This window comes from Arachis hypogaea, chromosome 10 (assembly GCF_003086295.3).
Source record: "Arachis hypogaea cultivar Tifrunner chromosome 10, arahy.Tifrunner.gnm2.J5K5, whole genome shotgun sequence".
In the NCBI taxonomy this organism is placed as follows: Eukaryota; Viridiplantae; Streptophyta; class Magnoliopsida; order Fabales; family Fabaceae; genus Arachis; species Arachis hypogaea.
Window position 1 is genome coordinate 63,445,646 of NC_092045.1, and position 19,389 is coordinate 63,465,034.

General features: G+C 39.3%; 1 protein-coding gene across 1 annotated transcript; it reads right to left on the reverse strand.

The window, feature by feature from the left end:
• Window positions 1-17,781: 17,781 nt before the first annotated feature.
• On the reverse strand, window positions 17,782-18,596 carry LOC112717587 (uric acid degradation bifunctional protein TTL-like). The gene is made up of 3 exons (XM_025769576.1): window positions 18,351-18,596; window positions 18,145-18,246; window positions 17,782-18,039 (listed from the first exon to the last, which is right to left on the reverse strand). Exons 1-3 carry the CDS (start codon window positions 18,594-18,596, stop codon window positions 17,782-17,784), a joined length of 606 nt encoding a protein of 201 aa, XP_025625361.1.
• Window positions 18,597-19,389: the final 793 nt, after the last annotated feature.

Here is a 19,389-nt window from a genome sequence, read left to right on the forward strand (position 1 = left end):
TTAATAACTAATAAAGCTCTTGGCAAGGTATCAGAATTGGAAGTCCTATCCTAGTTATCCTTATCAATTGTCATGAGAATTGGCTTTTGCTCCCACTTGGTCAACCTCTAACTATGAAGGTATGTTAAGTGGATAAACCAATTTGATTCCTCAAGTCCTAGTCAATTCCTAAGAAAAGACTAGAGTTATGAGAATTCAAATCAATCAGCAAAGAATTCTAATTTTCAATCATCAGCTGAATTTGATAACTCAAGTGTCACCAATTACTCAACCAAAGCTAAGAGTGTAAAAAGCTAAATTAAAATCATAAATATAAAATACCTCAAATTGTATTAAATAGGAAATCAATCTAAACATAAAGAGTTCATAAACCAAATTGAGAAAATAAATAAAAGGAATATTGAACCTGTAATTTGAAAAGAAATAACCTAAACATAATAGAAATCCTAAATCCTAATCCTAAGAGAGAGGAGAGAACCTCTCTCTCTAAAAACTACATCTAAAAACCTAAAATTATGAATTATGAATGAATGTTGTATGAATTATTGTTGTATTCTCCCACTTTATAGCCTCTAATCTGTGTTTTCTGGGCCAAAAACTGGGCTAAAAATAGCCCAAAAATCGCCCCTAGCGATTTCTGGTTCGTACAGGTCGCTGCAAAGTCACACAGAAGCGTCGTCCACGCGTTAGCATGGGTTGGGTTCTTGCCAGGTCACGCGTCCGTGTGATCCACGCATTTGCGTCGCCTGGCTTTGGGGAAGCTATGAGAAATTATATACCGTTGTGAAGCCCCGAATGTTAGCTTTCCAACGCAACTAAAACCCGCGTCATTTGGACCTCTTTAGCTCAAGTTATGGTTGATTTAGTACCAAGAGGTCAGGCTGGACAACTTTAGCAGTTCCTTCAGTTTCTTGTATTCCTTCCACTTTTGCATGCTTCCTTTTCATCCTCTAAGCCATTCCTGCCCTATAATCTCTGAAAACACCTAACACACATATCAAGGCATCAAATGGTAATAAGAGATATTTAAACATAGCAAATTTAAAGCCCAAAGAAGCATGTTTTCAATCATAGCACAAATTCAAGAAGGAAAAAGTACAACCATGCAAATAATATGAATAAGTGGATAAAGAGTTGATAAAAACCAATCAATTGAGCACAAGATAAACCATGAAATAGTGGTTTATCAAGGCTTTGTAGTTTTTTTTCCTAATTACAATTGATTTGACCCGAATGAATAAAGCTTGAGATGCAATACTCTTGGAATGGCATGCATCTTACTTATTCTAGTATCTCCACTGGACTCATGACAGAACTTCACCTCATTTCGGTATTCTATCTGTGAAGTAAAAATAAGTTTGTTGAGTTATTAGTTTGTGATAAGAGCATTTCTAAGTAAGTTGCAATGCTGTTAGTTTAATCTGGAAACCTTTGCAGGTATTGGACACTTTCAACACTATTGTCGTATCAGCAGTTTACTATGTCATGTTTACAATATTTACCAATTTTTCCAGCATGATCATGTTTAAGGTGACTTTTACCTTTGTGCCCATTACGAATTTTTTGTTCCAAACATGTTACTTTTGTTTATAGCTTATTAGAGCTGCGATACTATCTTCAAATCTAGTAATTTGTGGAAATAAAAATGCCTTTGATGACTTGCATCATCTACCCTTTTTTCTTGCATAAAAATGACCATAAAAGAGCATAATCTCACTTGATCATTGCAATTCATGCAATATTTGATGAATATTATAGTACATTGCTTTGAAATGAGTTTGTGCTGAATTTCAGGTGAAAAAGACATCAAAAAGGGGAAGAAAACAACACAACAAGCTGGGCGTGTGAAACTGGCGTGCCACTTGGAGCAAATGCTACAAAAATGCACTGGCGTGGCACGCCAGGAGCTGGAAGTAGCATGCCAGTACTGAAGCCCAGAGAGGATTCTCAAAGCATTTACATGGGCGTGGCACGCCAGTACAATTTTTCAGAGAACAACAATAAAGGCCACTAAAGGGGCGCGGCACGCCAAGCTGGGCATGGCACGCCTAGCCCATCACTTACCATGGGCGTGCCACTTGAGCCATAGGCGTGGCACGCCAGTTCATCACTCCAGAAGAGACCATCACTAGGGCATGCTACTTGGTATCGAAGGCGTGGCACGCCAGCTTCAAAAGTCACTTGGGCGTGCCACTTGAGGAGCCAGGCGTGGCACGCCAAGCTTAAGAAACCACAAATGAATGGGCGTGCCACTTGAGCAGCATGGCATGGCACGCTAGTACAAGATTCCAGAGAAGAGGTTGAAGGCTAAAAAGGTTTGGGCATGCCACTTGAGCATCCGGGCGTGGCACGCCAACGTACAAGAAGGCCAAAGCAAAGGTTGGGCGTGCCACTTAGTATCGAAGGTGTGGCACGCCAGACCCTGGGCGTGCCACGCTAGTTCAACTTTCTAGAGAGATGGACCAATCACACAAATGGGCGTGGCACGCCAGACCTTGGGTGTGCCATCCTAGTTCAACTTTTTAGACGCAAGAAAAAGAAGGAGAAGGCCTGGGCGTGCCACTTGGGCTCGAAGGCATGGCACGCCAGGCTACACGAGTGATTAAAAGACCCTGGGCGTGCCACATGGGTTCGAAGGCGTGGCACGCCAGGGATCCTAATGAAGGAGGGCGTGCCACTTGAAGAGCTGGGCGTGGCACGCCAAGCCAGAATTAGAGTTAGGCGTGGCACGCCACTGAAGTGCCAGCCACACGCCAGCTGGGAGATCACATTTATTGAGTTTCTTTTTCCTCCAAATTGTATTTTTCTTTTCACTTTTGTATTTCTTTATTTTTAGAGCTAGGAGTAGTGTAAATAACCTCAAAAAGTACTGAGAAAGGGGTTAAGCAGTTAGGAAGCAAAATTATGGAATAAAGCTTTTAGATTTACTTTTCACTTAATCATCTTCTCCATCTTGAGTACTTTTCTCTCAGCTATAAGTAGCTAAATTTCCTCTCATTGAGAGAGGGAGCTCTATTGTACTTGATGGATTAATGATAGTGAATTTCTTCTTTTCTTCATCTTCTCTTTGATTTGCTAGAAGAAATTTAGTTCTTCATGCTTAGTGTTCAATTGTCTTGAAAGAGAGATTGAATGCAAAATAGGTTTCATGGGAACCTTGGAAAAGGAAACATGAAACCACGCTAGAAATCCCTTCTCACACTTGAGTAGGATCTGGGTCTTGGTGTTTAGATATGGTGACATATAATCCTCCCTCTACCTGGACCTATGATGATATGTGGTATAATCAAGGACAAAGCATATCTCTCTTCATGAACAATTAGACCAAGGAATTAGCTATTGATCAAGATCTGAGAGATTGAGTCACCAAAGGATTGGGACTTAATCAATCATGATTGCCAAGAGGTCAATGAGTTGCATGATTGAAGAGGATATAAGCTGGATTTAATCCAAAGAGACAACATCTCCTGATCTCAATGAATCCCCTTATTCTCATCTTCCACATTCTTTATAGCTTTCTTCTATATTCTGCAAATCCCCATTCTCATTTACAATTAATTCATTTAATCTTCTGCCCTTTACATTCTTGCCATTTCTATTTCTGCACTTTACTGCTTTTTTTATCTTTTAGTCATTTATATTTCTGCCCATTTATAATTCTGTAATCACAATCCATTCTGTTTAGCTTGACTAATTCACTAATTGATTAAAATTGCTCAAATCTGGCAATCTCTGTGGATACGATCCCACTCTACTGTGGGTTATTACTTGACGATAATTTTGGTGCGCCTGCCAAAAGAACGGATTCATCATTTCGTGTGGGGGTGAAATCCGATCATCAAGTTTTATGGCACTGATAAACCCCACTTTTAGGGTTTATCTTGTATTGAATTTAGAGTATTTTGATGACCTTTTCTCGCATTTAGCCTATGAATTAGCATGGTTTTGTAATCCCTCCTGTATTTGTGCTTAAGTGTAAAAACATGCTTTTTAAGCCTTATTTTGATGAATTCTAATTCCTCCTTGATTCCATAAGATGTCTTGATGTGTTTGCTAGTAATTCCAGGATTGAAATAGGCTAGGCATGGATCAAAGGGGGCAAGGAAGGAAGCATACAAGTGGAGAGAAGCATGAAAAGTCAAAGAAGTGAAATCAGCCGAGCACGCGCATGCGCACAAGGCGCTCGCGCGCGCATTGCAGAATCGGCTAGGGACGCGCACGCGTACCGTGCGCGCACGCGTCGCAACCCGCACATGACTTCATTAAAGCAACACGTGCCTGGCGACTTGGAAGGATTTCTGAACCCATTTTGGCGCCAAGTGCTGATAGAAAGGAATAAAAGGGTCAAGGATTGAAGGGGGAAGAGAATTAGAAGTTAGTTACCATTAGTCATAGCTTTAGTTTAGAGTAGTTTTAGAGAGAGAAGCTCTCACTTCTCTCTAGAATTAGGATTAGGTTTAGGTTAATCTCTCTTCTTAGATCTAGGTTTAATTCATGCTTTAATTCACTTCTCCTCTATCAATTCTTACTTTTCTCATCTTCCTCTTTCTAGTTATGTGCTTTAATAATTGTAATTCTTCATTTTGTTTTGGATAGATTGTTGTTCTTTTGTTTTCTTTCAATAATGCAATTTGAGGTAATTCATGATAATTGTGATCTCCTTGATTGTTGTTGTTAATTCATTTCAATAATTGTTGTTAGATTCTATTCTTGTTGTCAATTTACTATGCTTTCCTTTTATGCCTTCTAAGTGTTTGATGAAATGCTTGGTTGGATTTTAGTGTAGGTTTTGTTCCTCTTGGCCTAGGTAGAGTAATTAGTGACTCTTGAGTTATCTAATTCCTTTGTTGATTGATAGTTAGAAGTTGCTAATTAATTTGAATGCCTCTAAAGCTAGTCTTTCCTTTAGGAGTTGATTAGGACTTGAGGAATCAAATTGATTCATCCACTTGACTTTCCTCCATGGTTAGAGGTTAACTAAGTGGGAGGAATGGACAATTTGTCATCACAATTGAGCGGGATAACTAGGATAGGACTTCTAGTTCTCATATCTTACCAAGAGCTTTGTTAGTTGTTAGTTTATTTCCTTTGCCATTTATATTTCTTGTCCAAAATCTTAAAAACCCCAAATATAACTCATAACCAATAACAAGACACTTCATTACAATTCCTAGGGAGAACGACCCGAGGTCCAATACTTCGGTTTATAAATTTTAGGGGTTTGTACTTGTGACAAACAACTTTTTGTATGAAAGGATTATTGTTTGGTTTAGAAACTATACTTTACAACGAGATTTCATTTGTGAAATTCTAAACCGTCAAAAATCTAATCATCAGGCACCGTTGTCGGGGATTGGTTTGAATTTGACAATGATTAAATTGATTGGAGAGCTAGATTAAGCATTTTAATTACCTTGTTAATTTTTTTTATTATTGTTCTTTAATTTCTTTTTTCATTCCGAATTCTGTCTTTTTGCTGGGATCATTTGAGTTATCCATTGTCTATATTTTCATTCTTCTAACTATTTGATTAATTGCATCAACCAAGTTAACCACTAATCTTAACTAAGGTGATTCTTTCACTTGTCCTTTACTTGCTGTTTGTTGAATGTATGACAGGTAGAAGGGGAGAAACGTCATCCTCCTTCGACAGTGAACCTGAAAGGACCTTCCTTAGACTAAGAAGGGAGGCTAGAGGCAAAGCATAGTTGGAGAGGAACTAGTAGAGGAAGATCTGAGAACCACCATGAATGACGAAATGCAAGACAATGTTGGAAGAGATTCTGGCAATCATGTTGGGCAAGATAGGAGAGTCTTAGGCTCCTACATCAATCCAAATCTAGGAAACTGTGGCAGCAACATCCTGAAGCTAACAATCCATGCCAACAACTTTGAATTGAAACCTCAACTCATCACACTTATCCAGAATAACTATTCATATGGAGGGGGTGCCCAGGAGGACCCAAACCAACATCTCACTACATTCTTGAGGATTTGTGATACTGTAAAGTCCAATGGTGTACATCCTGACACCTACAAGCTACTAATGTTCCCTTTCTCACTCAGAGATAAGGTAGCAAAGTGGTTGGAAGCATTTCCCAAGGAAAGCTTAACCACATGGAATGATGTTGTAAACAAATTTCTAGCAAAATTCTACCCTCCACAGAGAGTCAACAGGCTAAGAGCTGAGGTGCAAACTTTCAGACAGCAAGATGGTGAAACACTCTATGAGGCATGTGAGAGGTTCAAAGATTTAAAAAGGAATACCCACCGGATATGTTCAATGAGTGGGTGCAACTACACATCTTCTATGAAGGGCTATCATATAAGTCAAAGCAAGAAGTAGATCATTCTTCAGAAGGTTCACTCAATAAGAAGAAAACCATTGAAGAAGCCATAGATGTCATTGAGACTGTGGCTGAGAATGAGTATTTTTATGCTTCAGATAGAACTCAAAAGAGAAGAGTAATAGAGCTCAATTCAATGGATGCCCTATTAGCCTAAAACAAAGTGATTACTATATAATTAGCAGCCTTGACCAAGAAGATGGAGAATAATCAAGTCTCAGACATTCAAGCCCAAGCCCTTCAACAACAAGGAGATGCACCAGAAGTTGAATGTGAATGGGAGCAAGCTAACTATGTGAAAAATTCTAGACCACCACATGATCCCAACTCCAAGACATACAACCCATGTTGGAAGAACCACCCAAATTTTGGGTGGGAAAACCAACAAAGCCACAACCAAGACCCTAACAAGCCATACCAAGTCAATTAACACCACAATCACAACCCCAACCATCAATCAAGCAACAACAGACCCTACCACAACTCACAAAACATATTATACCATTCCACCCAGCAAACACACAACAACCACCATCAAGACACATTAACCTCAACCATGCAACCATGTGAAATAAAGAGCAACTTTAAGAGAGTAGAGGCTGCAATAGCACAACTATCATCACAGCTGACAGGAGCCATTTCCACCCTCTTGCAGAGACAAACACAAGCTAAAAGAAAGATAGACGCCAATCAAGAAGAATACAGATCAAATTTGAAGAGTCAAGGCACAGCAATCTCAAAGATGAAAGCAGAAGTAGAGATTTTATCCAAGCAAATCCCAATACCCACACATACATTTCCCAGTGATACCATGGCCAACCCAAGAGAAGAATGCAAACCCATCACACTTAGAAGCAGGAAAGTTGTAGAATAAGCAACCCCAAGCCAGGGTAACCATGAAGAAGAAGCTGCAGAAAAGCATGAAAACAAGAATAAAGAAGAGACCCCTGCCCCATCCTTACCAAAGCCAGTTCTGAAGCCTTATGTGCCAAAGGCACCATATCTACAAAGGCTGAGGAAGGATGGCAAGGATGGCCACTTCTCTAGATTCTTAGAGATCTTGAAAAAGCTCCAAATCAACATACCATTTGTTGAAGCATTGGAGAAAATGCCACTTTATGCCAAATTTTTGAAGGAGCTCATGACAAGAAAAAGAAACTAGGGAGAAAAAGAGACCATAGTGCTAACTGAAGAGTGTAGTGCAATCATACAAAAGAAGCTCCCTCAGAAAATGAAAGACCCAGGGAGTTTTCAAATCCCCTGCATCATAGGTGATATCAATATGAGAAAGCCTTGTGTGACCTGGGAGCTAGCATCAACCTCATGTCCCTAACCATGATGAGGAGGATGAAGATTGAGAAAGCCAAGCCAACAAGAATGGCACTCCAATTGGCTGACAGAACATTCAAGTTTCCACATGGGGGTAGTGGAAGACTTGTTGGTGAAAGTGGGAGAATTCATTTTCCCAACTGACTTTGTTGTGCTGGATATAGAAGAAGAGGCTAACACCTTAATTATCTTAGGAAGGCCATTCCTAGCTACTACTGGAGCCACTATTGATGTGCAAAAAGGGGAACTAGTCTTGAGATTGCATGAAGAGAAGATGGTCTTCAATGTCTTTAAGGCAATGAGTTAACCCAAGGAATCCATAGGAGAATGCATGATGGTAGACACCATAGAACAGATAGTTCAAGGAGTTTTGGAAGAAGAACAATGTGAAGGAACTATGGAGCTAGAGCAACAAGCATCAAGTGAAGAACTACCACAAGGAACCATGGAGAATTTAATCATGCCGAACCACAAGGACAACGAGGAAGTAGAGGCACCAAAACTAGAGCTGAAGACCTTACCACCAAGTTTGAAATATGCATATTTGAGTAACAACAACACTTACCCAGTGATCATCAATTCAAGCTTGAGTAAGGAGCAAGAAGAGGAGCTTATCCAAGTGCTAAAACAACACAAGGATGCTATAGGCTGGACACTTGCAGACTTAAAAGGAATCAGGCCTTCAATGTGTATGCACAAGATCCTACTTGAAGAAGGTGCTAAGCCCTCAAGACAACAACAAATAAGGCTGAATCCAACCATGAATGAAGTAGTCCAAACAGAAGTGTTGAAGTTGTGGCAAGCAGGGATGATTTACCCCATCTCAGACAACCCTTGGGTAAGCCCTGTGCAAGTAGTTCCTAATAAAGGAGGGGTCACTGTTGTATCAAATGAGAAGAATGATTTGATACCAACAAGAATAGTGACTGGCTGGCGCATGTGTATTGACTACAGGAAGCTTAATGAGGCAACCAGGAAGGATCACTTCCCCTTACCATTCATGGATCAGATGCTTGAAAGATTGGCCGGACATGAATATTATTTCTTTCGGACGGTTATTTGGGCTACAAACCAAATAGTTGTAGACCCCAAGGACTAGGAGAAAACTTCATTTACTTGTCCATATGGTGTCTTTGCTTATAGGAGAATGCCCTTTGGATTGTGCAATGCACCTGCAACATTCCAAAGGTGCATGCTCTCCATATTTTCAGATATGATTAAAAGATTCATTGAAGTGTTTATGGATGACTTCTCTGTATTTGGTAACTCATATTCTAACTACTTGCACCACTTAGCCTTGGTGCTAAAGAGATGCCAAGAAACAAACCTTGTCTTGAATTGGGAGAAATGTCATTTCATGGTTACAGAGGGGGTGGTTTTTGGTCATAAGATCTCAAAAATGGGCATAGAGGTAGACAAGGCTAAGGTGGAAGTGATTGAAAAGTTACCCCCACCTTGCAATGTCAAAGCAATTAGAAGTTTTCTAGGACATGCTGGCTTCTATAGGAGGTTCATTAGAGATTTCTCCAAGTTTGCCAAACCTTTGAGCAACCTACTTGTCTCTAATGTACCTTTTGTTTTTGATAATGAATGCATGCTAGCCTTTGAAGAACTTAAGAACAAACTCTCCTTTGTGCCTATCATAGCACCACCATGCTGGGATTTGCCTTTCAAGTTGATGTGGGATGCATCGGATTTTGCTGTAGGGGCTGTTTTAGGACAGAGGAAGGATAAATTGGTGCATGTCATTTACTATGCTAGCAAGGTCCTTAATGAGAATCAAAGGAACTATACCACCACAGAGAAGGAATTACTTGCCATTGTCTTTGCTTTTGATAAATTTAGATCATATCTTATTGGCTCTAAAGTAATTGTATTCACTGATCATGCAGCACTCAAATACTTGCTCACCAAACAAGAGTCCAAGCCCAGACTAATAAGATGGATCCTGCTACTCCAAGAGTTTGACATTGAAATTAAAGATAAGAGTGGAGCAGAGAACAAAGTGGCTGACCACCTCTTAAGGATTCCACAAGAAGAAGGAGAGACACCAATTTGCAGTGAATAAGAGCTTCCCTGATGAGCAGTTCATGATGATCCAAGTAGCCCCTTAGTTTGCAGACATAGCTAACTTCAAGGCTATTGGGGAACTACTAACCAACATCAACAAACACATGAGGAAAAAGCTAATCAAAGATGCTAAACACTACATCTAGGATGAGCCCTATTTGTTCAAAAAGTGTGTTGATGAAATCTTGAGAAGGTGTGTTTCCCATGAGGAAGGGCAAGAAGTGCTTTGGCAATGTCATGGATCTGCATATGGAGGCCATTTTAGTGGGGAAAGAACTGCAGCCAAGGTGCTACAATGTGGGTTCTACTGGCCAACCATTTTCAAGGATGCAAAGGACTTCGTGTCAAGGTGTGATAAATGCCAAAGGGCTGGCAATCTACCCAAGAAAAATGAGATGCCACAGAGGTTTATAATGGAGTTAGAATTGTTTGATGTGTGGGAAATTGATTTTATAGGACCTTTCCCATCCTCCTACTCAAATAGTTATATATTGGTGGCTGTAGATTATGTGTCAAAGTGGGTAGAAGCCATAGCCACTGCAACAAATGACAACGAGGTTATAATAAGCTTCTTGAGAAGGAACATCTTCAGCAGATTTGGAGTTCCTAGAGCCCTCATTAGTGATAGAGGGACACACTTCTGTAACAAGCAACTTGAGACATTCCTTCTCAGATATAGAGTCAAGCACAATGTGACAACTCCATACCACCCACAGACCAACGGGCAAGCAGAGATTTCAAATAGGGAGCACAAAAGAATTCTTGAAAAAACTGTTGGAAACTCAAGAAAGGATTGATCTAAGAAGCTGGATGATGTATTATGGGTCTACTAGACAACCTTCAAAACACCCATTGGGATGTCTCCATACCAATTGATATTTGGCAAGGCTTGCCACTTACCAGTTGAGCTTGAACATTGAGCATTCTGGTCTCTAAAAATGCTAAACTTTGATGGTCAAGCTGCTAGAGAAAGGAGACTAATGCAACTCAATGAGTTGGAGGAGTTTAGAAATCAAGCATATGAGAATGCAAAGATCTACAAAGAGAACACAAAAAGGTGGCATGATCAGAAGATAGCAAGGAGGGAGTTCACTGAAGGACAAAAGGTGCTGCTGTACAATTCAAGACTCAAGTTCTTCCCTGGGAAGCTTAAGTGTCGATGGTCAGGACCTTTCACCATCCTCAAGGTGTTCCCCTATGGCCATGTAGAGCTTATGGAGGACAAAACACAAAGCACCTTCATTGTAAATGGCCATAGACTCAAGCATTACCTAAGGGACTCACTGGATGAGAGGAGAGTGAGCTACAACCTCAGCTAAGAAAGGAAGAACGTCAAGCTAGTGACGATAAAGAAGCGCTAGTTGGGAGGCACCCCAACACTTTATATCCTTTTGGTTTATTGCTTTCTTAGAAGTAGTTAAAATTTGTCAATCTAGGTAGTTTGAGTTTCGGTTAAAAATTGGTGTTTCATTGCCTTCTAGAAGTAGATTGTAGGTGGTAGATTAGGAAGTCTAATGTCAGTTTTGGTAGTTAGGAGACCCTTACATTCTGTTTTCTTCTATTCTGGAAATGCAATTTGATGAATACATTTACTGATGATGAGTGATTGGGCTGAGAAGTAGCTAAAAAGCTAAGTTTAGTGTGGCCACTTAGCCACTTAATCTAGGCTTACAACCATTTAGATAAATTAATTTTGAAGAGTAAGCCAAAAAATAAAGTTTGGTGTGGCCACCACCATACAATGATCACCCAAGCAAGCCCAATACTACTCAATTTGAAAGCATTTAATATATTGGTGAGAGCATGAACGTGGTTTAATTGTGTTCAGAAGAGGTTAGAAGTAAAAGGATATGAAAGGATTGGAATTATTTTACCTTTATGAACACATTAAAAACCCAATGATGAACCCAATTTATTATGATGCAATGGGATTAAGTCTGGTGTCCCAAAGGACACTTATCAATTGCAAATTCATTCACTTATATTAGAAAGGAATATGGAGGATTCTTTTGTCATTACTGATGGGGTTTTAGTTTTATTTTCAGGAGAGAGAAAGGGGCCCACATGATTGATAGCTCATAAAGCAAAGAAGTCAAAGTGTACTTGCACTTTGAAACTCAACACGTGCAAGAAGCAAAGTGGGATAAAGGTTGGTGCCTCTTCCCACGCTAGGCGCCACTCCCCAAGTGGGAAAACATTGAATTACTTTACTTCCCACCATTCATACCACACTTCCCACCCCCTATAAAAGCCCATCACTTCCCCACCTTTCCTCCCACTTCAAACCCCAATTCACCTATGAAAAGAACTCAGACAATTCCTTCCTTCTTCTCATCTCTTTGCTCTTTCCCTTACCTTTATTTCCCTATTTCTTTTCCTTTTCTTGATTGGGACAATCAAGTTCTAAGTTTGGTGTTGGAAAAAAATTTTGTTTTGCTTGCATTCTCTTGCAACATTCCCCTACTTTCTTTAAACCATCAAACACCCTCTCTCAACCCAATGGCACAACCAAAAGCTTGAGCATCAAAGAAAAGAAAGACTAAGGAACCAATCTCTGGATCCTCAAGTTCAGGTTTCAATGAGTACAAGTTCCTCTCCTCATTTAACCAAAACCAGTTTTATGGTTAGGTGAGTGAGAGGCAAATCATCCCAGAGGTTGGTTTCCAGCTGGGGAGAAACGAGCACCCTGAGATCAACAGGGAGATAAACAATAGAGGCTAGGCACTCTTGTGCAACCCACCAAGGAAGGTGGTAGAAAGCTTGGTGAGAGAGTTCTATGCCAATATTGTGCCTCAGCTAGGACAACCCTATGGCTATCTCAGCTATGTGAGGGGGAAGTCCATTGATTATAGGCCCACCAACATAGAGAAGATGCTAATGGTGAAGCGGACAAACTCCACCTGGAGCTATGAGGAAAGAATGAAGCAACAAGACCTAGGATTTGATGAAATCCTCATTGAAATCTGTGTGTTGAATGTAAAATGGATAAACGACAAGGATGGGAGGCCCAACCAGCTGAGAAGAAGAGATTTGAGCCCCCAAACTAGAGGGTGGCTGGATTTTGTGAGAAGGTCCCTAATCCCCATATCCAACACTTCAGAGGTGACCAAAAAGAGAGCTGTTCTCATACACAGTATCATGAATGGTGAGAATGTTAATGTTGGGGAGTTGATTGCCAACAACATCAACAAAGTGCTGAAAAGTACCAACGATAGCTCAAGGTTGGCACTCCCCAACATCATACAGAGTCTATGTGATGAAGTTGGGGTTGAGAAGATTATTGATGAAGTACTAGTGGAGCAAGACAAGCCTATAACTGCCAAGAAGATGGTCAAAATGGTGGCTGTCAACCCACTTCAGAGGGCCAGGGAGCATAGAGCTCATGCTCATGTGCCACAGCAACAAGAAGAAGAAGAGGCAGAGGAACAACCACATTTTCTAGCACTCCAACCACCACCATATCAACAACACCAACAATTTCCTGAAGGATTCAATTGGGAAAAACTGCAAGGAGACATACACCAAATAAAAGGAGATATCCACCACTTGAGAGAGGCTGTCAACCAACTCAAATAGCAACAACAACAATGGGATCACATGAATAAGAACATATAATAACTTCAAGGAAGTATGGAGCAATTGAAGGAGCAGCAATATCGGTTTGACTGGGGAGAAATGCAAAGTGCACTCAACAAAATAGTGGAGCAAAACAAATGGTAACAGAGGAATCTTACTGAGTTTATACATCTTTATGATGCCAGAACCATTTCAAGAAGGCAATATGACATCAACACACAAGAAAAACTGAATCACTTGTGTAATGTTGTCGCTGCTCTAAACCCAGGATACCCAACATTCATGCAAGGAATGGAGGAGTTGAGTGCAAGACAAGAAGAAATTCTGGACAAGCATAAGGAGGACGAAAGAAATTACATGAGAAGGCTAGGATTTTGGAAGCCCAAAGACACTAAAGCACAAGAGGAATCTTCCAAAAAGGAAGAAGATGACTCCTTTCCTTCCAAGAAGAAAGACAAAGGAAAAAGGCTAATGAATTGAAGTTGAAGCTGCTCAAGGTTGTTAAGTTCCATGGTTGACACTCTCTAATTCTAAATTCTTCTCAGTTTCTCTATTTTTTAATTTCTGTCTAAGAATAAATTGCAACATTAGGATAGTTTATGCTTAATGCTTAGTTTTCTTTTCTCATGTCCTGAAGTCTTTCGTGAGTCCTTTGAACTACAAGAAAGAAAATGCAATGTTATTTTAAGTCTTTTCAACATCAATAAAGATTAGTTTGTCTCTATAAGAGTTGTTGTGAGTTATGCAAAAACAAGAGTAAAAGAGGCTAAGACCAAGAGCGATCGTTCAAAAAACTAAAGGACAAGGAACTAAGTGTAAAACCTTGAATGAACTGAAAGGAAAATGAGTCATGAAAAGCAACTAGGCCTAGAAGGTATGACAAGTAGAGGTTAAGGGGTGTTCCTTGAATATCTATAGAACTAAGAAGTAATAAGCAATAAAGACCCAAGGCTCTGAGCATCAACTACTAGGATGGAAAGAAACATTAAAAAGCTCAAAAGAGTTGAAAACCTTAGTAGATGCTTGTGGTGAATATGTGTCAACAAGAGACTTGGGCAAGTAAATTCTTAGGGGTGTTTCAACACCTAGTACCCTAAAGCCAACTGGTTTGGGAGTGCTAATTGAAAGCCTAACTAAAGGGTTGTCTTGAGACAAAACACTTAGAGTCGTGGTCAATAAACAGAAAAGAAAGAAAAACCAAAAAGAAAAAGAAAATGAAATAACTCTTACTACTTCAAAGTGACAATCAATAAAAAGGACCCCTGAAGCTTATACTTGAAAGAACCCTCAATGATCTAGAAGCTCTCTGTGGCAGTAAGACAAAAATATTCATGCATGTGTTAAACACTTAGTCCTACCTTTAGTCATGTTTGCATCCATTCAAGGTCAAAGTCTCAATTCAGAAAAGGACTACTCACATTGATTTGCTTGGGACAAGTAAAGTTTAAGTTTGGTGTTGTGATGACTTGCATCATCTGCCCTTTTTTCTTGCATAAAAAGGACCATAAAAGAGCATAATCTCATTTGATCATTGAAATTCATGCAATATTTGATGAATATTATGGTACATTGCTTTGAAATGAGTTTGTGCTAAATTTCAGGTGAAAAAGACATCAAAAAGGGGAAGAAAACAACAAAACAAGCTGGGCGTGTGAAAATGGCATGCCACTTGGAGCAAACGCCACAAAAATGCATTGGCATGGCACGCTAGTAGCTGGGCGTGGCACGCCATTACTGAAGTCCAGAGAGGATTCTCAAAGCATTTACATGGGCGTGGCACGCCAGAAGCTAGGTGTGGCCTGCCAGTATAATTTTCCAGAGAACAATAATGAAGGCAACTAAAGGGGTGTGCCACTTGAGCCATGGGCGTGTCACGCTAGATCATCACTCCAGAAGGGATCATCACCAGGGTGTGCCACTTAGTACTGAAGGCGTGGCACACCAGCTTCAAAAGTCACTTGGGCGTGCCACTTGAGGAGCCAGGTGTGGAACGCCAAGCTTAAGAAACCCACAAATGAATGGGCGTGTCACTTGAGCAGCATGGCGTGGCACGCTAGTACAAGATTCCAGAGAAGAGGTTGAAGGCTAAAAAGGTCTAGGCGTGCCACTTGAGCATCCAGGACGTGGCATGCCAACGTACAAGAAGGCCAAAGCAAAGGCTGGGCGTGCCACTTGGTATCGAAGGCATGGCACGCCAGCTCAAGAGTCTCACCTTGGCGTGCCACTTGAATGCTAGGCGTGGCACGCCAGGGAAGGAGCCAAGCACACAAATGGGCGTGGCACGCCAGACCCTGGGTGTGCCACACTAGTTCAACTTTCTAGAGAGATGGACCAAGCACACAAATGGGCGTGGCACGCCAGACCCTGGGCGTGCCATGCTAGTTCAACTTTTCAGAGACAAGAAGAAGAGGGAGAAGGCCTGGGCGTGCCACTTGGGCTCAAAGGCGTGGCACGCCAGGCTACACGAGTGATTAAAAGACCCTGGGGGTGCCACTTGGATTCTAAGGCGTGGCACGCCAGGGATGCTAATGAAGGAGGGCGTGCCACTTGAATAGCTGGGCGTGGCACGCCAAGCCAGAATCAGAGTTAGGCGTGGCACGCCACTGAAGCGCCAGCCACACACCAGTTGGGAGATCACGTTATTGAGTTTCTTTTCCCTCCAAATTGTATTTTTCTTTTCACTTTTGTATTTTCTTTATTTTTAGAGCTAGGAGTAGTATAAATAACCCCAAAAAGTACTGAGAAAGGGGTTAAGCAGTTAGGAAGTGAAGTTGTGGAATAGAGCTTTTAGATTTACTTTTCACTTAATCATCTTCTCCATCTTGAGTACTTTTCTTTGAGCTATGAGTAGCTAAATTCCCTTTCATTGAGAGAGGGAGCTCTGTTGTACTTGATGGATTAATGATAGTAAATTTCTTTTTCTCTTCATCTTCTCTTTGATTTGCTAGAAGGAATTTCGTTCTTCATGCTTAGTGTTCAATTATCTTAGAAAAAATATTAAATGCAAAATCGGTTTCATGGGAACCTTGGTAAGGAAACATGAAACCATGCTAGAAATCCCTTGTCATACTTGAGTAAGATCTGGGTTTTGTTGTTTGGATATGGTGACATATAATCCTCCCTCTACTTGGACCTATGATGATGTGTGGTATAATTAGGGACCAAACATATCTCTCTTCATGAGCAACTAACCAAAGAATTGGCTATTGATCAAGATCTGAGAGAGTGAGTCACCAAGTGATTGGGACTCAATCAATCATGATTGCCAAGAGGTCAATGAGTTGTATGATTGAAGACGACATAAGCTGGATTTAATCCAAAGAGACAACATCTCCTAATCTCAATGAATCCCCCTATTCTCATCTTCCACATTCTTTATAGCTTTCTTCTATATTCTGCAAATCCCCATTCCCATTAACAATTAAGTTATTTAATCTTCTACCCTTTACATTCTTGCCATTTCTATTTCTGCACTTTACTGCTTTTCTTTATCTTTTAGGCATTTATATTTCTGCCCATTTATAATTCTATAATCACAATCCATTCTGTTTAGCTTGACAAATTCACCAATTGATTAAAGTTACTCAAATCTATCAATCTCTGTGGATACGATCCCACTCCACTGTGGGTTAATACTTGACGATAATTTTGGTGCACTTGCCAAAAGAACGGATTCATCATTTTCGTGTGGGGGGTGAAATCCAGTCATCAGCCTTATTCAGAGTGCATGTCAATGTAAAATTGAAAGATAAAACATTGAAAAATGTGATTAATATCACTACCTATGGTATTAACAATAAATAACTACTCTCTGGCTAGTAATGTACAGAACATGGACATCTATATTTAGCCACATTGATCACAATGAGGTTCAATACGAGGTGAATTTAATTTGTTGAGACAGTGATCAATTTCTAGAGTTACAATATAGAGAAAAAATGAAGCCACTCTGATCACAATGAGGTTCTAATTTGTATTTCAGACACCAAGACTCCAAGATTATACTTTAGAATCTGTTGATCTGTTTTCGCATAAAATCTATGTTGGCATTTTGCAAATGATGTTCTTCTCTACTTTGGTGGTTTAAGTTTGGTGTTGTGCAGGACTGGGCCCCGCAAATTTTTTGTTACACTCACTGGTGGATAATAAAGATTTTGAATTTATTAATGTTATATACGATTTTCGTTTATGGAATTAACAACATTACTATTAATACCAAGTATAAATAAAAATGTTCACATGGAAAATAAAAGAAAGAAGAAAACAAAGCATAAAACAGCATCGTAAATTGAATTGGAAATTTTAGTACATCATACAGTGATGATCAAATATCATGTTCAGCTGAAAACCAAACGTAACATTAAACAGAAAGACTAAGCCTAGATAAAATTGGAACAGGAAACTAAGAGAGCTAATAATATAGTGGGGTTATGTTCAGCGAAACTAAACTAGAAGCACATCAGACATAATATTCTCCTAGATACCAAATTTCACAAAATCGTCTAGCTTTCTCACGTGCAACAGGATCCAAATCCTCCTTCCAGAATGGCTTTTTGTTGAGATCAAAATCCTTTACCGCAACCTGAATTTCTGGTGATTCAGTTATAGAGCGAACATATCCTTTCTTTTGAAAAAACTTTGTAATATATTGCTCTATGATAAATTGTTTTCGACGTGGCCACTCAAACTCACATGCTGGCTTGGTTTTAACGCTTGTCTACATAGATAAAAAAATGCATTGATTTATCTACAGTGTTATTTACAGGTGCTAGCAAACAATTTTGGAAATAGTAAAAAGGAAATAACAATTTATCTGTGTTACCTTTAGATCCATTAATATAACATTCGCATCCCAGTCAGAAGAAATAGTAAAATATAGAAACCCATGCCTTTGCAGATACTGCACGCTAAGTATATATATCTCCTACAAGTTTCTAACTAGACCGAATAACTATAGAGAATTATTAAATGGTAACATCATGTTAAATTGGATAACAAAGTGCAAATAGAATATTAAAGACAGCAAACCTCTATACTAGAACCCATAGCAGAAGATGGGGCACTAGTGTAGAATGCATGTGAGAAGGGCGACTTTTCATAGATATTGGTGTGAGCATTGAGTGCTATCAGCCAAGAATGCGCATTAATCTTGTTACACCAAATATCGAAGGCTACATCAAGTGTGTGTTGCAACGAGGAGAATGGAGGATCAGAAGCCATCTTTGATGCAAACTTGATGCTTCCACAGCATTCAAGCAAGTCACGTTCTTCCATAGTAATCTAGGTTGAATCATTTCTGCAAGGTCGTGTGATTGTCATTTTGTGTGACTTAAATAGTAACAAATACATCAAGATTTAAAAGCATAATTGGTCATATTTTTTATAATTAGGACAATTAATCATATTCATATAAACAAATCAAAAATTGAAAAATCACTGGAATATACTAACAAAAAATTACTTCTCATTCACTTCACACCCAAATTCAAATCATGCTCCTTATCAGAAGGAGTTAAACTATACTAACATACTATCATTGTATATAGAAGTAGCCATCAAAACTAAGAGTTAAAGATAGAATTCAAGACAAAATTAAAACCTGACAATGAATAAATTTTGCATGTTCTTTATTATTTGTATTTCTTACCTTTTTATTTTTTACTATTTATTTATGGTAGAGTTAAATTTTAATTTACATACTTAAGAATACAGACACAAGAGTCATAACAATCATCACCAAACTATTAAAAGAGAATTCACCGCTACAATAATGATCCATCATATATGTGAATAAAATATAACTGACATAAAATGTAATTTTTAGTCATAAGTAATTTATAAAATTAGTTTATTTTTGTACTCTTTTGTATTCTTCTTATAATTTTAACATATATAACATGGATCATTATTATTGTAGCATTGAAGTCTCTTCTAATAATTTGATGATGATTGTAGTGACTATTGTATCTGCACTCTCAAGTAAGCATCCCAAATAGAATCAAAATTTAACTCTACCATAAATAAATAATAAAGAATAAAAGGATAATAAATACAAAGATAAGCACCA

What these genes read in the sequence shown, in the direction of transcription:
- LOC112717587 (XM_025769576.1), bottom strand. Translation starts at nt 18,596, where the DNA reads ATGGAAGAACGTGACTTGCTTGAATGCTGTGGAAGCATCAAGTTTGCA. An exon ending in CTATGGGTTCTAGTATAGAG is followed by an intron (nt 18,247 to 18,350) that starts GTTTGCTGTCTT and finishes AGAAACTTGTAG; the next exon opens with GAGATATATATACTTAGCGT. An exon ending in TTATATTAATGGATCTAAAG is followed by an intron (nt 18,040 to 18,144) that starts GTAACACAGATA and finishes TTATCTATGTAG; the next exon opens with ACAAGCGTTAAAACCAAGCC.